Source organism: Parasteatoda tepidariorum, chromosome 10 (genome assembly GCF_043381705.1).
Source record: "Parasteatoda tepidariorum isolate YZ-2023 chromosome 10, CAS_Ptep_4.0, whole genome shotgun sequence".
NCBI classification, from domain to species: Eukaryota; Metazoa; Arthropoda; class Arachnida; order Araneae; family Theridiidae; genus Parasteatoda; species Parasteatoda tepidariorum.
Genome location: NC_092213.1, coordinates 1,791,240 through 1,813,543, shown reverse-complemented (window position 1 = coordinate 1,813,543; position 22,304 = coordinate 1,791,240). Strand labels below are relative to the sequence as shown.

The window sequence follows — 22,304 nt, the reverse complement described above, 5'->3', positions numbered from 1 at the left end:
AGATATTCAGTACTCAAGTGCAAAATTGTTTAATTTCTATAAACAATTGAACAATAAACAATTCAAAAATACCTACCTTCCTTCAACATGATAAAAAATATTATTTGAAGATTTTGAATATGCTTACACATTACTTTACATTTCAATTAAATGCATGCAACTTAACAATTTAACTTAAGTGTTAAGCTGCGAACAAAAATTTTATATTAAAATGCTTAATTAATGCATGTGTTATATTAATGCATGTAATTCGTTTTGTTTGTTAGTATGCATGACAAATGTTATACTTCAGCATTTTTTATTACAGTACAGAACCCGTTATCCGGAAATCAGAAAACCAAAAAGCCGGAACAAAATTCGATAAATTTTCCCGCCATTTTTTAAAAAAAAAATTTTTTCCTCATTAGATTTTAGGATTTTTCGTTCTTTTTTTAAAGATGTTTACCTTACCATCATTTTGGAAATAATCATTAGTGCATTACTCCATCGTTTTTTCTTATTTTTAAGATTATTTCCAAAAAAAAAATTTTTTTTTAGTTGTGTTTAACAATAAAAAAACGGCTTTTTGTAGCGATTCAGAAAACCGGAAAAATCGGTTATCCGGAATAGCGATGGTCCCGATCGTTCCCGATAATCGGTTCCCTACTGTATCATTACTTAGCAGCATTCAATTTGCAATTGCTTTTTTTCAATCCACTTAAAATTATGTATTTTTTTTTTAAATTGAACAAATACAAATTTTAACTTAAAGGAGCATAAAAAATATAGGACATAAATAAAAAATATTTCAAAATAATGGGTTTATCAGGTCTAAAAATGTGCTACTTATGAAATAGTGAAGTAGAGCTTTGTTTTAGTACTAATGATTTAATCCATGTAAAATTCAGAATATTTTAAATGAATTTTGAATATTTTTCAATGCTTCTTTCTCATAAGTATTGTATTTCGAAATCATCAACAAATGCAATGAAAATTTGTTTACGCTGACAGTAGAAAAAAATAAATAAATTGAAAAATAAAATTCAAAAAAGCACTTCATTCCTATTTATGATTTTGACTGTAGCTTGGCCAAAGAATACCTAAGGAGGCCTTTTCATTTCAATTCTAACCTTCAGTAAGNTATTTATGATTTTGACTGTAGTATACATAATGTAATATTTAATAAGACTAAAAAACATAGTAACTTTCAATTATAATTTGTTCTTTTTGTTGCATTTTTTAAATAATTTTTAAAACTAGCATAACATGGAATACACAGTAGTCTGTTATATTTTAAATTTTAGAGACCATATGACCTTTACATTTACTCACAATAATTTATTTTACAAATATATTTTACAAAAGAACAATACGTAAACATTAAAAATTACTCATCACATAGATTTATTTAAAGAACACAGACTCACATTAGCAATTAAACTCAAGATTATAAAGATTTGTATGGAAAATTTTGAATAGTGAATTATCACTTATTCATCGGTCTAAGGCAGTGTTTTCCAAAGTGGTCCATATGGACCCTCAGGGGTCCGTGGTACCATTCAGGGGGTCCTTGAAAAATAAAAACTGATTTAGGGGTCCCTGAACTATGTCAGGGGGTCCGCATGAGGTTTAATATAAAATAATAAAATTGTGATTGGTTTTTATTATTATGGAAATTAAGATAAATAAAATCGTAGCAATTTTTGCGTTCTAAGTAAACTATAAATAAAGGTGGGTGCTTAAAATTATTAACAGTGGTTTGTTACAAATTAAACAGTTGATTTACAAATTTTCTCATACCTTTTGTTCCCTTTTTAAAAGATAACAGTATGAATGAGTCTAATAAAAAACGCCGAAAATACAGTGTCGAATATTTGAAGTAGGTCTTTATTTCCTCACCAGGAAATAGTACTTTTCCTATGTGTCTTCTATGTAATAAAACTGTAACAAGTGATTCAATTAAACATTCCAAGCTTAACGAACAATTGATTAAAATCCATAGAGACAAAAAAGATAAAGATGTAACTATTTTTCAAATAGTCAAAGAAAAATATCCGAAAACACTGTCACTGCAACAACTTATAGGGACAACATCTAAGCGAGGTGACGATGGATTCCATGTTTCTCATAGTTTCGCATGTTTCTATATATTACATGATTGCAAAGTCCGAAAAGCCTCACACTATTGAAGAACTTATTTTACTAGCTGTAAGTGAGATAATACTCACCGGGTTGCACAAACCAAATTTCAACGTTGTAAAAAGAATTCCATGGAGTAATAATAATGTACAAAAAAGGATTGACAAAATATCTCAGTGTCTAGAAAATTCTTCATGTGAGTACTTAAAAATATCTGAATTTTAGGAGTCCACTTATCCAGGAAACGAAGCTTTTACTTTTAGCTTATGTAAGATTAGTAAAAGAATAAAATTCTTACCAAGAATTGTTATTTGCTAAATGTTTGGAAAGCGATACGAAAGGTGAAACGCTATTGACTGAATCAAAAGTTATACCCTTGACTAATATCATTTCTGTAGCTGCTGACGGTGCTCCGGCAATGGTAGGAAGATACCGAGGTTTTCTGGCTAACTTAAAACAAGCTGCAGCAAATGTATTTTCAGTACATTTGCCAAACATAACGAAACTAATTTGAAACTAAAGGATGAACAATTAAATTTAATCAAAACTAAAATCGTAAAACTGCGTTTGTTGCAAAACTTTTTCTGTATAAACAAAGCTTGGGAAGAGGATATTGTTCTCTCAGTTTCAGTGCCGTAATGAACCTGGTCACAAAAAAAATAATAATAAATAAATGATTAGAAATTAGTGCTCACAAACATTGAGCCGGATATAAATACACTCTTAAAATCTCATCAAGTTCATCCAAGTGATTAATATTTTTATTTTATTTTAAACAAAAGATATAATTTCAATAAATAGTTCTTCAACAAAATGTTTGTTTTTTTTTTCATTTATAATTTTTATACCGTACATATATGCAGTTTTTCACTAGGGGTCCGTGGGCAAGTTTTGACTATAAAAAGGGGTCCATGGGTCAAAAAGTTTGGGAACCACTGGTCTAAGGGAACAAAGCGCTTAAGTGAAAGAGACGCACAAGTGAAAAATCATTCAAAGTTCTAAAACGTTACATAAATTGCAATGAGAGTGTGAATAAAATTATTTTTAAAGAATAAATGTTAACATTTATAATGTTTGGTATTTATTATAGCTATACAAAGAAAAAAATTGTAACAGGGTGTGTACCCATATTTTACAATAAAAAATATGCACCTTTCAACCAATTTTCAAGCACTTAAAAACATTTTTAAGCACTTTAAAAAATTAAAATTATGCAGGGTTGAAAGTTTTTATCAATTGACAGTTATAAATCAAGGTTTTAACTTGCATGTAAAAAAAAAAACTTTTGACATAGTTTTTGACAATCGTCAAAAGCCCAAAATTTTGGTGTAAGTATAATTGTTAGCTATTATAAATATAAAATACTTTTAAATTAACATACATGAAAAATTACAAGTGTTTCATCAATTATGTTCTTGAAATATTTTAACTTAAAACTCTTTTTGTTTAGAAAATTACTGTCAAAAACACAAATTTTGGTGTAGAAAATATTAAATAATTATAAATAAAAATGCGGCAAATTGCAATTTATCCAATTTGCGTAATTATTAAAAGTAAAAATACAAAAACAATTATCTTATAAAAAAAAACTTTTAACAATCATCCTATTCTTTATATGTAAAATCAGTTTTAATTTACTTCATTTTAACTCCTCTTTTTTCCAAAGCAAGGGATAAAAAAAAATAGTTTTGAAGCCCCCCGTACTCCAAGTTCATTTCATTTTCTTCGGATTGATGATCAGCTGTATAAACTAGAATGTTGACCTACTAAACTATTATAACATAATAAAATAACATGTAATTAGGAAATTTATTGTAATAACTGTACTAATTATTGATGGTTGAATTGATTAATTTAAAAATTATTATTAACATTTATATTTTTCATAAATTATAATTAATTTACTTATCAGGGAATATATTATATTTATGATTTATTGGAAATATTCCTGTACATATAAGCAGGAGGGCAGAAAATTCTCAATCCCTAATATTTCCTCAGAACAAAGTTTTTTTTTTTTTCTTTGATCGAAATCTTGCCAAAACTTTTAAAAATTTTCTATTAGTACAATAAATTTTTTAAAATTTTTTTGGAAAGTGAAGTTTATATAAGAAAATAAATTGTTCGATTTAACAGAATTCTTGAATAAACTAACATTTGTTAAAAATTGTTAGAAATAAAAATATCCCACTCACAAACTTAAGGAATTTAAACTAAATACACAAATTTACATTTAATGCTTTTTTAACAAGGAAAAATTTGCAGAGCGATACATTTTTCAATAATAAAAAAATTTCTAGGAATTTTTTTAGACCGAAAATTTTTCTTTGGCCCCCTGAATTGCCCTCAAAACATCATTCATCAACATCATTAGACATATTCTGCCAACCAGCATATAAGTAATTATAACAAACATTAAACATAAAAAACTTAGTTACTTGGTTCAGTATTTAAATTTCTTTAATGAAATGTTAAAAAAAAATTTTTTAATAATTTTGAAATGCAAATACAATGAGTAATGAAGCTCAACATTTTTTCCCAGCATTCTTAATATTTAAGAAATTTGAGATAATTGAATTTTTGTATCAATTGTTTTTAAATAAAATCATTAAGAGATGAATTAAAGTTTTTAGGAATGACAAACTTGGAATTTTTTCATATAACTAAACATAATTTTTGCTGCATTTAAAATATTAAAAGAACCTCACTTCATACTTTTTTAAAATTTCGGCTCTAAATATTATTGAGTTCTCGTAAAACAACTTAATACTGAAAATTTTAAAAGTAATAATATAATAATTGATAAAAAGTAATAAGCAAAAAAAAAAGAATAAAGTACAATAAAAGTTTACAAAATTTTTATGCAATTGGTGGTATAGTGCATAGTAAAAATTAATAGTATATATTACATATGTAGTAATATTATAGTAAATAATTAATAGTAATAGTATAATAATTATAATACAGTATAATAATATTACAGTAAAAATATTACGCTTAAAATTCTGAATTAATTCTTAATCTTCATGAATAAAAGGGTGATGGAAATTTTGAGATGAAGCTTTGGGATTCTTGACTGCTTTGGGACCCACATAAAAATACGTATTAAGTGAATGATCCCCAAGTCAAGTTCAAAGATTAGGGTACCAATCTATAAATAGAATATCTCGAGAAGGCCATTAGCTTGCCGGTGACGAAAACTGGTGAGTCACCAATGATAAAATTAACAAGAGAAATAAAATTTTCTATCATTATCAGAGAAAAAAGTTAGCAATGTTTAGTGGGTCCCTGTACTCAGCAAAAATACGAGAGATTTTTCAGTTAAATTTCAGAAGATGGAAAATGAAGCCTGAAACTGAAAATCTCCTGCAAAATGCAACAGAGTTACGAGCGAGAAGCCAAAAATCCTTCCCACTGAATCCAGCTCAGTATACACACATGCGGATCCGCAAGTATTTCATCAAACATGTAAAACGATTGGTGTTTTCATACGCCACAAACCGACGGTTATCCAAAAATAAATTGGGCTTGAATTAGTGAAAACGTTGAATAGAACAATGTCTTTCTGCATAATTTGTAATGAAAATTAACATGGTTAAGAAAAAATCTCACTTTGGAAAAGGAAAAATTAAGCACTTTTTAAAAGCACCTTTAAGGGCTTTTAAAAAAAGGAAACCAAAAATAAACACCGTTAGGCACATCATCATCTTTGTTATCGCTAAAACTTAACCAAAAACTAAATGTTTTTTGGTGGTAAGGGAGAAATGATACAATTTTTAAAGTGTAAAGAAATTCTTGGTGACATAACATGCTGCACAATAGGTTGCTTGATTACTAGGGACATTCAACAGATCACTTTTTATTTATACTATCTGACTGCAACCACAGTATTCCAAGTGTCCTTTTGTTAGATAACAGCATGGGAGTAAAGTTAACAGCTCAGCTTGAGCAAAGATTATTTCCCTGAAGATGAATGGGTTTTCAATGTGGGGGGTGTAACAGATAACATCCTATACTAAATAGTAGAAAAAATGCCTTCCTAGAAACAACAAAGGTGAAAAAGTTGCAAGTGGAAGAAAAATGAACTACTATTCCATTGGATTCAGCAACATATTTCATTTTATTTGTAACGAGACTGTTTATTTGTGAAAATTTTTAACTTAAAAACTTTTTTCTAAAACAAAATGTGAGTTTTTTTTTTTATTTAAAGAAAAAAAAATTTGTGGCTATTCTAAGAAAAATGCAGACGCATAATTGAATTATTTATTTTCAGAGCGAAGAAAAAACAAATGATAATTATCATTATTTTCTTATATAATGAGCAGGGACCTTTGAAAACCGTCGTATAAATGTAAAAGGGGTGGTGTATAAGTGAGGTCACTGTAATGGAAAATTAAGTCATTTAAAGGATTTTTTTCCCTTATAAACAAACATTTAATTTAAACTATGGTTTTGTATAAAAAATTTTATTAATATAATTTAGATCTCAAAAGTTAATGTAAGTAGGACTATAGATTTTATTTCCAGAATATTTTCTGAAAAATAATTAATGTTAAATTTGATTATTTTCTTCAATTTGAAACTAAACAAAGAAATAAATTTGAATTTAGATACCTTAGTAGATTCTTTTGGTTTTGGAACTCCAAGCAACTCGTATGCATAAAGATTTTCTTCCAGTGTTCTATCATATGTGATGCTGATAGGTACAATAGTGATATCAGGTACTTTAGAGGAAAAATAAAGCTCTAAAATAGTTTGCAGCATTCCTTGGGAAAAAAAAGCAAAAATTCATTATTCAAGGATTTCAACATTCTAACACAAAATTTTAGAGCAGATTAAAAAACAACTTAGTTCTGAATTAATTGGTTCAACCAAACATAAAATACAAAATGGTTTTATTATTGCATAGCAGTTTTGGAAAAAGGCTGAATTTTGAAAGGTATCAAAACTTCGGAAACAGGTCTGCAAAATTAAGAATCAAACTATAGTAAAAATTACAATTTAAAGAAACTATTATATTAAATAAAATATTAATTGAATAGTCTTTCAGAATAGATATAGTCTTTATTAAACATTTGGAGTTAATCCACTTTAAATTGTAACATTCTTCTCTAGTTGTTTAAAAACTTATTTGGAATAATTTCTTATTAATAGCTAATCCCAAGATTTATTATTATTTTGAAAACTGGAACTTGGTTTAATATTTTAATTAAAGTATTTCACTAGTTTTGAATGAAACTAAACGTTAAAAAAAATAGTTTACAGTTTATTATTTTTAAAATTTTTATGCAATTTGAATTGTCAGCTGGATTGAAATCATTTTTAAAAAAAACTGAATAAAAAGAACAATTTAAACTTTGAGTCAACTTATTTCTATGATACCAGATTTGATTTCTTCACCTTAAAAATAGTTAATAAGCCCCCCCCCCCCAATCCCATTATAAAGTTTTATAAGAAAATTTCAGTGTTTTATTTAATACAATATTATTCAAGAGTCATAAAATTCCAAAAACATATCCAGAAGAATAGACAAGATACACTTTAGTATAATTTGTGGCTGCTTCCTCAGTTCAACATGACAAAATTTTTGCCATCTGTAGGTCACAGGAGGGCCGAGATGAACAACCCAATTATGAATATAGTGCTTTTGTTTCTGCTTCTGGCCATCTGATTAAAACAAGCATGCAATAATTATGAACTACAGATCAGGCTGGTTAAATCATTATGAATGTATACAAACCTCGCGCACCTCACCTGGCAGAGCAAAAGTGCCTATGAAAGATTTAGTACTTTGGAATGTTGACAATTATATATGACGGAAAAGATTTTTTTTATAAACTTCTGGCCAAAAATATTGTTTTGTCATTAATTTAGATGTTGATAAAACTCTTAGGTGAGAATTGTGAATATGTCAAATTTAAGATTGAAAAGAATCAGGAATTAATGATTGTGGTATGTTTGGGGATAAATCACAATATACTGTTACATATTCCAGGGAAAAATAGTGTTTTTAAATAATGCTTACTGATAGGAATTAGTTGCAATTCAGTTGAGCACAAGATATTTGTTTAAAATCTAATATAACTCTTTAGAAACGTTATCTATTTCAATTCTGGATAAGAAGTCAGCTAAATATGTTTACTTTACCATCAATGTGGTGAACATCAGTTGAAAATTGGGAAATAAAAACAAGGTGACACACTTGTTCAGAAAGTTTTTCAGGCACTAGCTTGAAAGAATAGGTAAGAGATTTTTGACGAGTTAAAAATTAAAAAAAGTCTATCTTCAAGCATTTGACATAAGTGTATTGCTAAAAGTGTGCTTCTTCAGTTTTATTTGATTTTGTTGAAAATAAAGTAATTGGTTCCCAATTATCACCAGTGAATTGCAGTAAAGAACTGTCAATTGCAACATCAAATATATCAGTTCAAAAACTAAGTTATGAAATTTTAATAGTGTTGCATCAGCAAGAGCTTGTTTTGCAACAGAAAATGATTTATCATCATCACCACTCTAATCTAAAAGTTTTTCTGGCTTTTGAGATGGCTTATTTAATTTCCCTCTAAAAATTTGCTTTATGGTGATAAATTTTGAGCTGTTTTAGGAATAAAACATCTGTAAATATTTAACATTTCTAAAAATTAGTGCAACTGAGTAATTATGTTAGGTTTAAGAAATTCTAAAATTGCATCCACGTGATCAATTAAAGGTTCGTAACCTTTTTCAGAAATTTTGAAACCTAAAAAATGTTAATGATAAATTAAATTAAAAGTAAAATATTTTTTCTCAAATATTATTTCGACAGTAATATTTGGAGTTTCTGTAATTTTACCATTATCTAATTAAAATAAGTGAAATTTAAATGCCAAAATCCGAAACCAATGTTGAAATGAACATCATCCTTACCTAATTTTGGCACTAAGGACTTGGCAGTCCTACTGCGAGTTCCTTCAATAAAGAACTCTAAAGGAAATTCGGCTCCTTCAATGTGGGTTTGAACATAGGAGGTAAAAATTTCTCGATACAGCCTGTCTCCTACAAATGAGCGACGGATGAAAAATGCACCAGCTCCTCTGAGTAAAAAACTCAGATACTTGAGACCAAGAAAATCTAGATTAAAGGGAGATAAAAGACATTAGAAATGCAATAAATGATAAAAATCTAAACCCTATGATGCTTTTGGGAATTGGCAAATACTTGAAAATGACTTTTCCTTTCTAATAACCATTTTTCTACAATAGGGTAACTCTACAGAAAAACATGCAAAATTGATTGAAAGACAATTCTTCTAAGAATAAATCAGTTTACAAGTCAATTCTAAAGACATAGAGCAGTAAATAAAATCTCATCATGTATAATTTATAACATCCATTATTCAATACTCATTAAAACATAATCAACAGTCACTTTAGATATGTAACACCATAATATATAAGGGTCGCTTAGATGAAAGGAGTGTGTAATAGCGTCACAAATGCAGCAAAGGTTGCCATGAAGAAAAGTAGGAAGAGTATAATGCAGAAGGCGAATAACTGATTAACCAGTTTGCATGTGTTCAATTTTCAAACGATAACCAAATTACAAGTAAAATAATATAAAGTAGCCTATGTTAAGCACAAAATTATTTTTTTAATCATTAACCTTCCAAACACATTTAAAAACAAACTGTCTTCTTCCTATGATAATCATTCTAGCTATGCAGGGGTAGAAAAATAAGAAAATTTAGTCACTGGTCCAATATTTTATGACCAAATCATAAAAGTGGAAATCAAAAAGCCAAAGTACCGCAACATCCCTTAACATAGATTGCTGGTCCGGGGGACCCATGATAATTGCTTAATGGTTGTCTAAGTCAACTGTAAGTGGTCGTGGACAAACAGGTAACCTGTTCATTTTGAGCCCTGTCATTAGGTTTTAGTGAGTTGCTTTTCATGTTTCTATAAACAATAGAACGACATTGGTATATCTTTTCAAATAGAAAAATAATGTAAGAAGGAGAAAATATCATACCCAAACTCTTATAACTCAAAGGATCAATAAATCTTGAATCCCTATAAAATATTAATCACTCTGATCATCCCAGTGGCAGAATAGCAGCGACACGGCGACATTGTCGCAGAACGTTACAGAGTTCTTGCGGAAAATTTTTTCTTTTGAAAAGCAAAAAATTTTTCTTTTCTTTTCTACATAAATTTACACGTAATATTTGAATCATACATTTAGACAATCACTTTTTGACGCGCTCAATTTAAGCGGATAGTATTGTAAATTGATACAATGTTTTGATTGTATTTTTGGCAGTTACTGATATTGATTTTCAACTGGTTTTCTAATATACCGATTTATTTCGAACATTATGAAAAATTCGTCTCGTGCATTTGGGTATTTACTTCTTAAGGCAATATTTGGCAGTTATTGCTATCGATTTCTTCTCAGTTTTTAAATCAGATATTTTTTATACAATATTATTTATTACAGCAACCTAATCTCGAAACGAAACACGTATTTGAGGAGTGCGATTCGAGTGATTTCTTAGTCGATCCTTTTCTTGGCAATTACTACTACGGACTGCATGATTTTTAATAAATTTTTTTAGTGTGATGACTATGCAAAAAAGGAAACACTAAATGCAAAAAAGGAAACACTTTGTGCATCCCCCCCTAAACAAACTGCAAGATTATCACCCATAATATTAGAATAAAAAATTATTACATGTTCAATTTAAAAAAAATATTACAGTTTTTTTTTCTCTTTTTAAACACAGTGCTTTTGTTATTTAAATTAGCTACATATATGTTTGTTATTATTAAAAGTATCTTAGAAAAGTGCTAGAGAGTTTTGTCGCAGATAGCTTTTAGAAAATTCTGCCACAGAGCTGATCATGATAATTAAATCACTAAAATATTAAATATGTAATTACCTAAACCAGCAGCTATGACAGGCACAGGAAGGTTGAAGTAGAAACAGATGTAGCTGACCAATAGAAAGTCAGAATAACTTCGATGAGTGGGCAAGTAAATTACAGGATACTGAGATGACACAGAAGATAGCTAAAAAAATTCAGAATTCCAAACGTTTCAACAAAAAAAAAATTTTTTTAACTAACTATAATTTTAAACTAAAAATTTAAATCAGAGTTTCTAAAAACTCTCAATAATTCCAATCCAGAAAATACAGAAGATCTACAATTGGCATTTTAGTACAACTGTAGTGATGTTCTGTGCTCAAGACTACAGAACAGATTGTCACTATTTAATCTAATAGTTAAAACAATTTAAAAATAAATATTTACTTTGTTGATGCCTTGTTTATCTACCAATATCTTTCCGTAAACACTTTTCATAAATTTTGAGAGTACAAATCCAAAAAATCTTATGATTCGAAACTGAAAGTTATGTGACATCTCATCAAGAATTTCTTCAGCTTTTTCTTCCAATTCTTTTTCTGTATATTCTCCATCTTTACTTATCTAAAATTATTTGAAACAATTTCAGATGAAACAGTTATTTAATTTATAGTAAAACAAACCAAGCGATAATAAAACACATTAGAGCAATAAATGAGTCTACTGAGACTTCATTATCAGAGTTATCTTCAGTGCATCTAATCACATTGAGACAGTCTTATTTTTAAATTGCTGCAATGACGAAAGATCTTTCAAACAAAAGAAAAATTAAAGTAGCTTCATAATGAGGGGGAAAAAACCCTGGTAGCAATTAATTCACAACCCACTTGTAAAATCCACACATTTATAAAACTGACTCTTTTTCAAAATTTAATCGAGGGAGGTTACATACACAAAACAATTGTCTGTTGAAGGAATAAGTCTATTAGGAGGAGTGCAAAAGAAATGGTTCTGCGTCAAAAAAGATGTAATTAACACCAAATAATTAGAATATGGATGATATTTTAAAATACTTACATGTCATTTCTATTGTCTTTAACTATACGGAAATCAATTATTAGTTACATCAGATTAAGAAAAAAATTAAATAAGGAGTGAAGAGGCCAAAAGAAGAAAAAAAAACTAAAACGGATCATACCTATAGTCTGGGAAAATTTAATGGCTAGTTTGAAGATTTAGAATGAAGAATAAAACCATAAGAGAACATACACAATATAACGAAACTAGACATTTTAATTATTAAATAATTATCTAATCTATAAAATAAAAATAAAAGTTTTTTTTTAATGATCTAGTGAAGTTTCAAAATCAGATTTTAGTTTTTAAAAAGATTTAACAATAAAATTTTTAATGATCTAGTAAAATTTGCGACTAATTTTTTAAATATTTGATCATTAAAGCTAGAAAAAAAATTTCATTGATTTTAGAAAAACTTGCCCAGTTTTTCATTTTTGAAGAGTTGATAGACTAATATCAATATATGGGAAACTAGCAAGGAATATTGCCAAATATCTATAAGTGCTTTTTATTCCTGAAAAAAGTTAATACATTATTGTCTCAACATTTTAAATCAAAAATTCTCAACACTCCTAAGATTTCAAAAAGTAAATCATCTATATTTTTGTAAAAATAAAAGTTATTTTCCAAAACATGCAATTTGTTATCGAGAAATTCATCTTTCCATAAGATCACTGGAACAATACTATATTACTCTAGGGACTTTATAGAATGTGCACTACAATTACATTTAGGATATCTTTTATAGTATCGCTAAAACCTTGCCAACTAATCAATGCTCCAAGTAGAAATCAACTATCACTTTCATAGCCTTTATTACATAAACTTAAGAAGAAGAAAAAACTACTATATAAATGCTTAGAAAAAAGCAAAATATTGACAGCAATTTATTATACAAATGGGAAAAACAAATAGTTTTCCATTGGAAATATTTAAGAAACTACTAGGTATTAAAAAAAAACTAAGTTGTTAAGTTGAGAAAAAGAAAAATTTCTTATTTCAAAAAATAAAACTTTGATATTTGGCTCTTTAAAAATATTTTTCGTATTAAACAGTGGTTGAATATATAGTTACATCCCTAATATAAACTTATTTACATAAGTAATGCACTCTCCTCACAAACAATCTGTATTTAAACATTTATTGGGATGTCATTAAATAAGTTGACCTTAATTTCTTGAAATAGTTTTAAGAAAAAGATTTTATTATACAGTTCAGATAATATAATCATTAAAGCAAATTTGTAAATGTCTCGGGTCCTCTTCAAGTTACAAGAGTAACCATATTTTAAATTCCCCATTCTAAAAAGACTATTACAATTTAACAGGTTTTTCAAGTATAAATAAAAGTATTTGTTCTTCTGTATAAAAATTGCTTAATTTAAAATAAAAAGCTCATACATAAAATCAAGTCAATGAACAACACTATAATATATGTAAGGAGTAACCATGGAATTCTTCCAACAAAAATATAATAGGTATAGCTACTCTAAAAACTGAACGAAATGAATACTATAGAAATTATTTTCAATTAATAACTATAATACAAATTCATCTTTAAAAAATAAATATCACAATACTATAATTATATTTAAAATATATCTTGGTATTTGAACACACAATTTCAAATCTAAAAATTGTAATTTTTCGTAGCTTTTATGACACAAATGTAATAAGAAACAGCACAAAAAAAGTTGATCTACTACACTTCTGATGCATGAAAATTAATAAAATCACCGCTAATTTATTAAACAAACAAGGAAAAGTAAAACATTTTAAATAATTTTCAAACAAAACAATAGGTAGGGCTTGCTACATACATTATCACCTAAAAAATTGTACAAAACGAGTACACATAGAAATTATTTTTTTAAAAAACAATGGTACATATTGATCTATAAGAAAAACATGCATAACGCAAACATCATACTTTTTTTCCTTAAGCATTTGAAAAGTCTAGCTAACTGATTAATTTCATCTGTGGAAATCTGATGTCTCTCTCCATAACTTCTATTCCACAAGTAATAATAAAGAAAAACAAATTTTCTTCACATAAATAAATATCAGTAATAACTGGACAGCTCGTTTAATAGACAAATGTGGAACATTTTAAAATACAAATTTTCCAAAGCTTCAGTACACCAAGTCGCTATTTTTAACACCTTTTCTGTGGATTGCTGATTTTTTTTTTAAAATTAAAAATACAGTACAAACTTACCTCAGAAATTACATTTTTTAGTCTATCACAGGAGAGAACATATTGTTTAATTTCTTGAGGAGTCCTTTTAAGGGAATACCGGCATCCCGAAACATTCCATGGTTTTAATGCCCACCCAATATCGGTCGTTTTGTGTCGTCGGTCACTTAATATGTCCACAAACGAATCGTTGTTCATTTTAAATGAATTTACGTTAAGTAAACTGAATTAAAATTCAATTAAGAGGTAACCACAGAAATATCACTGTACAAACAAAATCATCATCATCACAGAAAATGCTTCCATGCGGTATATGTTAACACATTTTATTCCATAATATAATTGATTTTAATAGCTTGAGATATAATAAATAACTAATTAACTGGTGAGTAACACACGATTGTTCACAAGAAACAGCATTTAATACACAAATTGTAAAAGAAATATTCAAAACAGCCACTCATCTCATCAGCCGGCAACTTTAAGATGTTTTTAATTCAATTTTGCTGACATTACTAGAGAAACTGGATGTCATACGAAGACGAAAAATCGCCAAATGTAATTCCGAGCTTCCTGTCACGCCACTAGAGAGAAAAAGATCCGTATCCGTAAGATAAACTAAGAAAATGTACAAAATTTTTCAAATCCGGATGAAATATCAAATGTTATTTTTTCTCGAATTATAGTTTAAAGCTTTGAGAAGAAAAAACATAACATTCATAATTTTATTTCTACTCCGAATTCATACTAATGAACATACTATCGCCAATATATGTTTTTGGCGTATTTGTAAGTAAAATTCTGATTGGCTATAAGATATCCTTTTGACAATCGATCTTTCACCTGATTCTTTCATGCATAACATTTTCTTACTTTCGTCAACCCTAAACAAAAAATTTTTAGATTGACTTTTGACTTTACATTTAAAAGTTATACTTAAGATTGTATTCCCTTTAGAAATGTGTAGGATTCTTTCATTTTAATTTTTGCAAAGTTTTCTGTTAACATTATTAGGTGTTATTTAGAAAGAAAGAAAATCAAATGCGTAGGCGCTTCTTCTTTTTTTTTTTTTTGGAAAATCGGTACATTAAAAACATCTTTTATAATTTGCTATAAAGTGTACAAATAATAATGATTTGAAGGGACTAAACATTAGGGGGGAAAAAAGTTTGCCTGTTGTAAAGTGTATGTAATAAAGCTTAATTTTTTTTATTGTTTAGCACACTGGCGTCGGAACCATAGGGGTCCGAGGGATCCGGACGCCCCCAATAATTGGGAAGCCAGGGTCCATTATTTTGAGAAAATATTTCTGTTTTGTTGCCATAACTTTTAATTCTTTTTCTCTCTTTCTTATTTTTACATAGTGCAACTTATTATATTATATAATTAAAAGAAAATTAGTAAAAAGTAAAATACACACAAAAAAATGCACTGTATAAAAAAATAAAACAGGTGTTTAGAGAACTACAAGAAATGTCACTGCCACCCTTTCCTTCAATAAGCAATAAAACACTCTTCCCACCATTCCTTTTCTTCTCACTGATAAAGATGATTCTCCCTCAACATCACACACGTAGTCATTTGATACCCCAAAAATAGCCGCCTTATGGGAAAGGATATGGGAAAATGGTCTTAGCATTTTAAAATTATCTTAATCGTATTTATGGCCCTTGGCTCTTTTGTCCTCTGTTTTTAAAATGTCAAATATCAACAGACCCTTACCTATTCATAAATTGTCTCAAACAGGCAATTATCTGGAATTTCTAGGGGGGATTTCTTTTAGGTATGGGGAGATTCTTGTAGACATTCTCTATTTTTTTCTTTTTTCTTTTTTGGTAGTTTTGTCAGGAAAATTTCTCTGACATACAATTATTCTAAATCTTCTCTTACGTATAAGCGCTCACAGTGTTATTCCCTCATTATTTAAATTAACTGGAAATTTTGTTAAATTTAAATAATTCTGTTTACTTTTATTTTTTGTTTCATTAATTGTTTTAACTTAAATTATTAGTTGTTATTTTTTTTTAAATAAAGTTTTAAGAAGTTTTTGTAATTAAGTTCATCGTTGGATAACAAGAAGTCATTAAATATATTCTGGGGAGGTAAGCAAATGTTTGTATTAAATCACTTAAGTTTATATACTTCAAGAATTGTTTTATAGTTTGTATATTAAATTTATTTCTATAGTACATTCGTTCATAGATTTACTGTTCATTGTGCATGAATTTATTTTGAACGCTCAGAGTTACATCTTATTTTACATTTATAAAATCAATGTAATTTTTAAAATTATAAATCAAAACTTGGAATTTCCATGACCTTCCTATAACTTTGTTTTCATTCAGAAATTTAATGTCACATTAATGTTTATAAGGAAATTTACATATAATTTAATAAAAAAAAAATTTAATGTAATTTTTGATTATTTATGCCCTAAAATAAATAATTAGCATTAACTTGCATTTTAATTAATTAAAATAATGAAGAATTACTTTAAATGCAAAAGTTTCATAAAAAATTCATACGATTTTATTACAGTCAGTAATTAAAACTAATAAAAAAAAAAATTTACGAATGGGATAAGTTGTTAAACTTAATTTATTGTATGAGTGTTTAATGCTTACTTCATGTAACTTTATTTATTTTGTTTTTATCAAAATAATATGGGATTTTTAAAGTAATTATTTTGTGCTAATTAACCTTTTCATAATTTGGTATTTTGAACACATATTTTTTTCTGGATTAAAAGTATTAATTTTTAAAATTTTAATGCTGAAACTATAAGTATACTCCCGATAGAGGAAGGAAAATAAGAGTTCTATGCGTTGTCTTTTTTATTTCTTCGTGTACATTTATATGAAGTTTTTATGGTTACCGAAATGGATCATGCTATCCAAGAAAACCAAAATATCTCATCTTGCCTGTTTCTTTGCTTGAAAATAATAAAAAGGTAAATACATTAAATAAAATTTGCATAAAAATTATTCCCATCACAATTATTATAATTTATCATTTCTTCAAAATATGAATACTAGTTCTGTCAATCAACTGAATATTTTTATTTTCCTTTTTAAACACAACCATTTCGATTTTTAAAACTATATAAGTTGAACTGGAACAAGATGAGAAAAATAGCTAAGCTTAAAACTGCTTTAATATTCTTGAATCTCTCACTTTTTCTTCTTCTTTTTTTCTTTGCAATTTAGGGTTTTATAAATATATTTATTTTGACCACGATAATCTCTACTGTAACCAATATTAAAGATAGTTTCTTCAGTATTATTTTTAATGTTGTATCTTTCATCTCAGAAATCCAGATCAATTCAAATTCATAGTAAAAAAAAATTTTTTTTTTTGTTAAGCAAATCGTTTTATGACATTTTTCTTATACTTCTTTAAAAATTCGACTACAATTTAAAATGTTAAAATATGGCCCAAAAAATATATCTCATTCGTGATTGTTTTATTACGTAGGATTACATGACATAATATTATGCATTTATAAATTTCATGTCATTCTCATCAAAAACTTTNGGCCCTGGGCTCTTTTGTCCTCTTTTTTTAAGATGTCAAGTATCAACAAACCCCTACCTATTCATAAATTGTCTCAAACAGGCAATTATCTAGAATTTCTAGGGGGGATTTCTTTTAGGTAGGGGGTATTTAGGTAGATATTTTCCTTTTTTCTTTTTTGGTGGTTTTGTCAAGAAAATTTCTCTGACATACAATCATTCTAAATCTTCTCTTACGTATAAGCGTTCACAGTGTTATTCCATTATTATTTAAATTATCTGGAAATTTTGTTAAATATAAATAATTCTGTTTACTTTTATATTTTGTTTCACCTAATTGTTTTAACTTAAATTATTAGTTGTTATTTTTTTTTAAATAAAGTTTTTGTAATAAAGTTTATCGTTGGATAACAAGAAGTCATTAAATATATTCAGGGGAGGTAAGCAAATGTTTGTATTAAATCACTTAATACATTTATAATTGTATGTTTATATACTGCAAGAATTGCTTAATAGTTTGTATATTAAATTTATTTCTATAGTACATTAGTTCATGATTTTAGTGTTCACTGCTCATGAATTTATTTTGAACGCACGGAGTTACTTCTCACTTTATATTTATAAAATCAATGTAACTTTTAAATTTTTAAAATTATAAATCAAAGCTTGGAATTTTTATGACTTTCCAATAACTTTGTTTTCATTCAGAAATTTAATGTCACATTAATGTTTATAAGGAAATTTACATATAGTTTAATAAAATTATTTTTTTAATATAAATTTTGATTATTTATGCCCTAATATAAATAATTAACATTAACTTGCATTTTAATTAATTAAAATAATGAAGAATTACTTTAAATGCAAGAGTTTCATAAAAAATCCATATGATTTTATTACAGTCAGTAATTAAAACTAATAAAATATTTTTTTTACGAATGGGATAATTTGTTAAACTTAATTTATTGTATGAGTGTTCAATGCTTACTTCATGAAATTTTATTTATTCTGTTTTTATCAAAATAATATGGGATTTTTAAAGTAATTATTTTGTGCTAATTAAGCTTTTCATAATTTGGTATTTTCAACACATATTTTTTCTGGATTAAAAGTATTAATTTTTAAAATTTTAATGCTGAAACTAAAAGTATACTGCCGATAGAGGAAGGAAAATAAGAGTTCTATGTGTTGTTTTTTATTTCTTCGTGTACATTTATATGAATTTTTTATGGTTACCAAAATGGATCATGCTATCCAAGAAAACCAAAATATCTCATCTTGTCTGTTTCTTTGCTTGAAAATAATAAAAAGGTAAATACATTAAATAAAATGTGCATAAAAATTATTCCCATCACAAATATTATAATTCATCATTTCTTCAAAATATAAACACTAGTTCTGTCAATCAACTGAATATTTTTATTTTCTTTTTTAAACACAACAATTTCGATTTTTAAAACTATATAAGTTGAACCAGAACAAGATGAGAAAAATAGCTAAACTTAAAACTGCTTTAATATTCTTGAATTTCTCACTTTTTTTTCTTCTTTTTTTCTTTGCAATTTAAGGTTTTATAAATATATTTATTTTGACCACGATAATCTCTACTGTAACCAATATTAAAGACAGTTTCTTCAGTATTATTTTTAATGTTGCATCTTTCATCTCAGAAATCCAGATCAATTCAAATTCATAGTAAAAAAAAAAAAAAAATTTTTTTTGTTAAGCAAAACGTTTTATGACATTTTTCTTATACTTCTTTAAAAATTCGACTACAATTTAAAATGTTAAAATATGGCCCAAAAAATATATCTCATTCGTGATTGTTTTATCACGTAGGATTACATGACATAATATTATGCATTTATAAATTTCATGTCATTCTCATCAAAAAATTTAACAGACAAAATGTTCTCTTCAAAATAAAACTATATTTTTAAGACACTGTACGTATTGGATTTAGTAACTTTACTTTTACTTCCATGTATTACTTAAAGAAATTATGCTTATTTTTCAATTGCGACTTTTGAAAAAGGGGACATACGTGATACTTAAAAATGATATGTGATACATGATTACTTCATATATTTTTAATACTTTATTTTAATTTTTACATATTTTTAATTATTTAATATATAGTATTGTTATAAATAATGTATCAATCAACAGTCTCTCAGGGGCTAAATCTTTTAATGAGTTTAAAATATAAACGAAGTTTTAATTTAACAGTATCTTTAAAACAATACATAGTCGAGAAAGCATTGTTTGATATTATTACATCGCCATACTATAAGTGTGTTTTAGAGAACTTAAGAACAAATTTGAAACTATTTAATCCTTTACTGCACATTTTCCATATCTACAAACCTACAATTTGAATTGGATTTTTTCATAAATTATGTATATATAAACCTCTATTCGTTCTTCACAAACTTGTACATCCCGACAAAAAAAGAAAAAAAAAATTAAGTAAATAAACTATACCGAAAATATCGGTTCGGGAAAAAAAATCTGTAACTTTTCTAACATTACTAATTTTAGATTTGAAATCCCCTTATCCGAATTCGGTAAGACCAAGCACTCGTATAAATGCAGCAAAAATTTGGTCCCCAGTGTTATTCTTCCATTTTAAAAAAATGCGTAGTGGAGATGTTAAGANACTTTTCTAACATTACTAATTTTAGATTTGAAATCCCCTTATCCGAATTCGGTAAGACTCGTATAAATGCAGCAAAAATTTGGTCCCCAGTGTTATTCTTCCATTTTAAAAAAAATGCGTAGTGGAGGTGTTAAGAACCGTAATCACTTTCCTAAATACTATGACGTGTTTAAATGAATCCTTAAGTATTAAAATTTTAAAAAAAATATTTGTAATTTCATTACTTTTATATTTCATTACTTTAAATTGTGGTTTAACGGGCCCATTGAGTAGGCTGTTAAATTCATATAGTTACTTATGAGGTGTCTTTTTCTGTACCTTTTCTTCAAGTGTTTATTTTTCATCCACTGTCAAAACAACGGGGAGGGTTTACCTAATTATTAATTAATATCAATTTTAATAGTTTCAGTCGTTTCTATGATATAATTCAATTTATAATCATAGAATAAATTTGCAGTACTTCATACATTATATAGTAATCAAACATGGAATACAAAAACATGTAAGGTTCAAAAGTTAAAAAATAAAATTGATGAAATTTTTACTTTTAAATAATGCTATTTTATAAAAAATGTATTAGAAAAAAAGAAATAATCATTTAATCAAAAAATGGAAAGTGAAAATAGAAATTATCAATAAATAAAATATTAATTTGTGAAAATGCTGTTATTATGCACTATTCTGCCCATATAGTAAAAATTTGACTAACTGAACTCTTTTTTTTTATTTTTTAGTATGCTACTATAATTGAAGTAAATAGTATTTTTATTTTTAAAAAAATTAGCTATTTTAGACTGACAAGCCTAGCTCTCAAGGCAGTTTTTAGGGACAAATATATTTCGTCACCTGAAGTAAATTACAAACTTACGACTCACCACAACTCAATTTTTATTGATATTAATGTAATAATTGTATTTATTGCTTATTCTATTGATTCAATCCCATTTTGAATCACACCTTAACATTGCACAGTTACATCAGTATTATCCGGAAAAACACTCTAGTTTAAAAGTTCTTATTTATTTACAATCTGAATACCAGTTCAGCGCACGGGGTAGAAAATAGAAAAGTAAATAATCAATAAATCGATATTAATCAGCATGTACAAGCCTGTACCAAAGCAATTAATAAAGTTAAAATAATTAAATTTTGTTATTTATTGTTATTTGTTGGGCTTTTTAATGACTTTACGTTAGATTAGGAGAAACACATTTTTTAAGAAGTTCAATTAAACAAAATAAAGATTAACAAAACATAGCTGCCACTGATCAGGCATGCCAACTCATTATAGTCAAAATTTACCTCAGACATATTTCTCCATTAATTTTACTCTAAAAAAATAAAAAAACTTTTGCTATTTATTTCAATTACCGTTGATTTTAGCATATTTAGTTTCTTAAAAATGTTACAAAAGCGTAACTATAAACAAAATAAACACGACTCATAGACGTGAACCTTGCACCTAAATATCGTTTATGTTGTTCCTTGAGTTTACCTGGTGAAACAAATCAAAAAAAAATTTTATTATTAAAGAATCTGCAATAAATGACGTTTTTTAATTAAATATAAAACTATATTTTTCAATTTTCGAAAGAAAATATTAGGAATTTCGGTCTTGAAGTCATGTTTTAACAAGCATATTTGAAAAAAAAAGCATCTTGAAACAAAATGTATTTTTTTAATCTCTCGATATTAGATAACTCGTTTAACTACTATGAGAAACTTCATAAATGAAAAATACTTCCGTGATGCTGTCAAAAATGTAATTATTTCAAATAATGCATAACAAATAACTTTGAGAATATTTTTCTATGAATACGACGTAATGGCTGGACATAGCATACTTCAGGTAGACGCGTAGATAATGGAAAAATCTGTATTCCTGAAACAACTGATT

At 27.0% G+C, this 22,304-nt stretch overlaps 1 protein-coding gene across 1 annotated transcript in view; it reads right to left on the bottom strand.

Annotated features, from left to right (window-relative positions):
• LOC107439070 (dihydroxyacetone phosphate acyltransferase) overlaps positions 1-14,982 on the bottom strand; it is a 36,272-nt gene extending 21,290 nt beyond the window's left edge. Inside the window, exons 1-5 of the mRNA XM_016051544.3 lie at positions 14,258-14,982; positions 11,411-11,587; positions 11,039-11,168; positions 9,025-9,228; positions 6,733-6,884 (exon numbers count right to left, since the gene is read on the bottom strand). Coding sequence (XP_015907030.1) covers positions 6,733-6,884; positions 9,025-9,228; positions 11,039-11,168; positions 11,411-11,587; positions 14,258-14,434 — 840 coding nt within the window. The 5' untranslated portion in view covers positions 14,435-14,982. The remainder of the gene's footprint in view (positions 1-6,732; positions 6,885-9,024; positions 9,229-11,038; positions 11,169-11,410; positions 11,588-14,257) is intronic.
• Between the last annotated feature and the right edge of the window lie 7,322 nt (positions 14,983-22,304).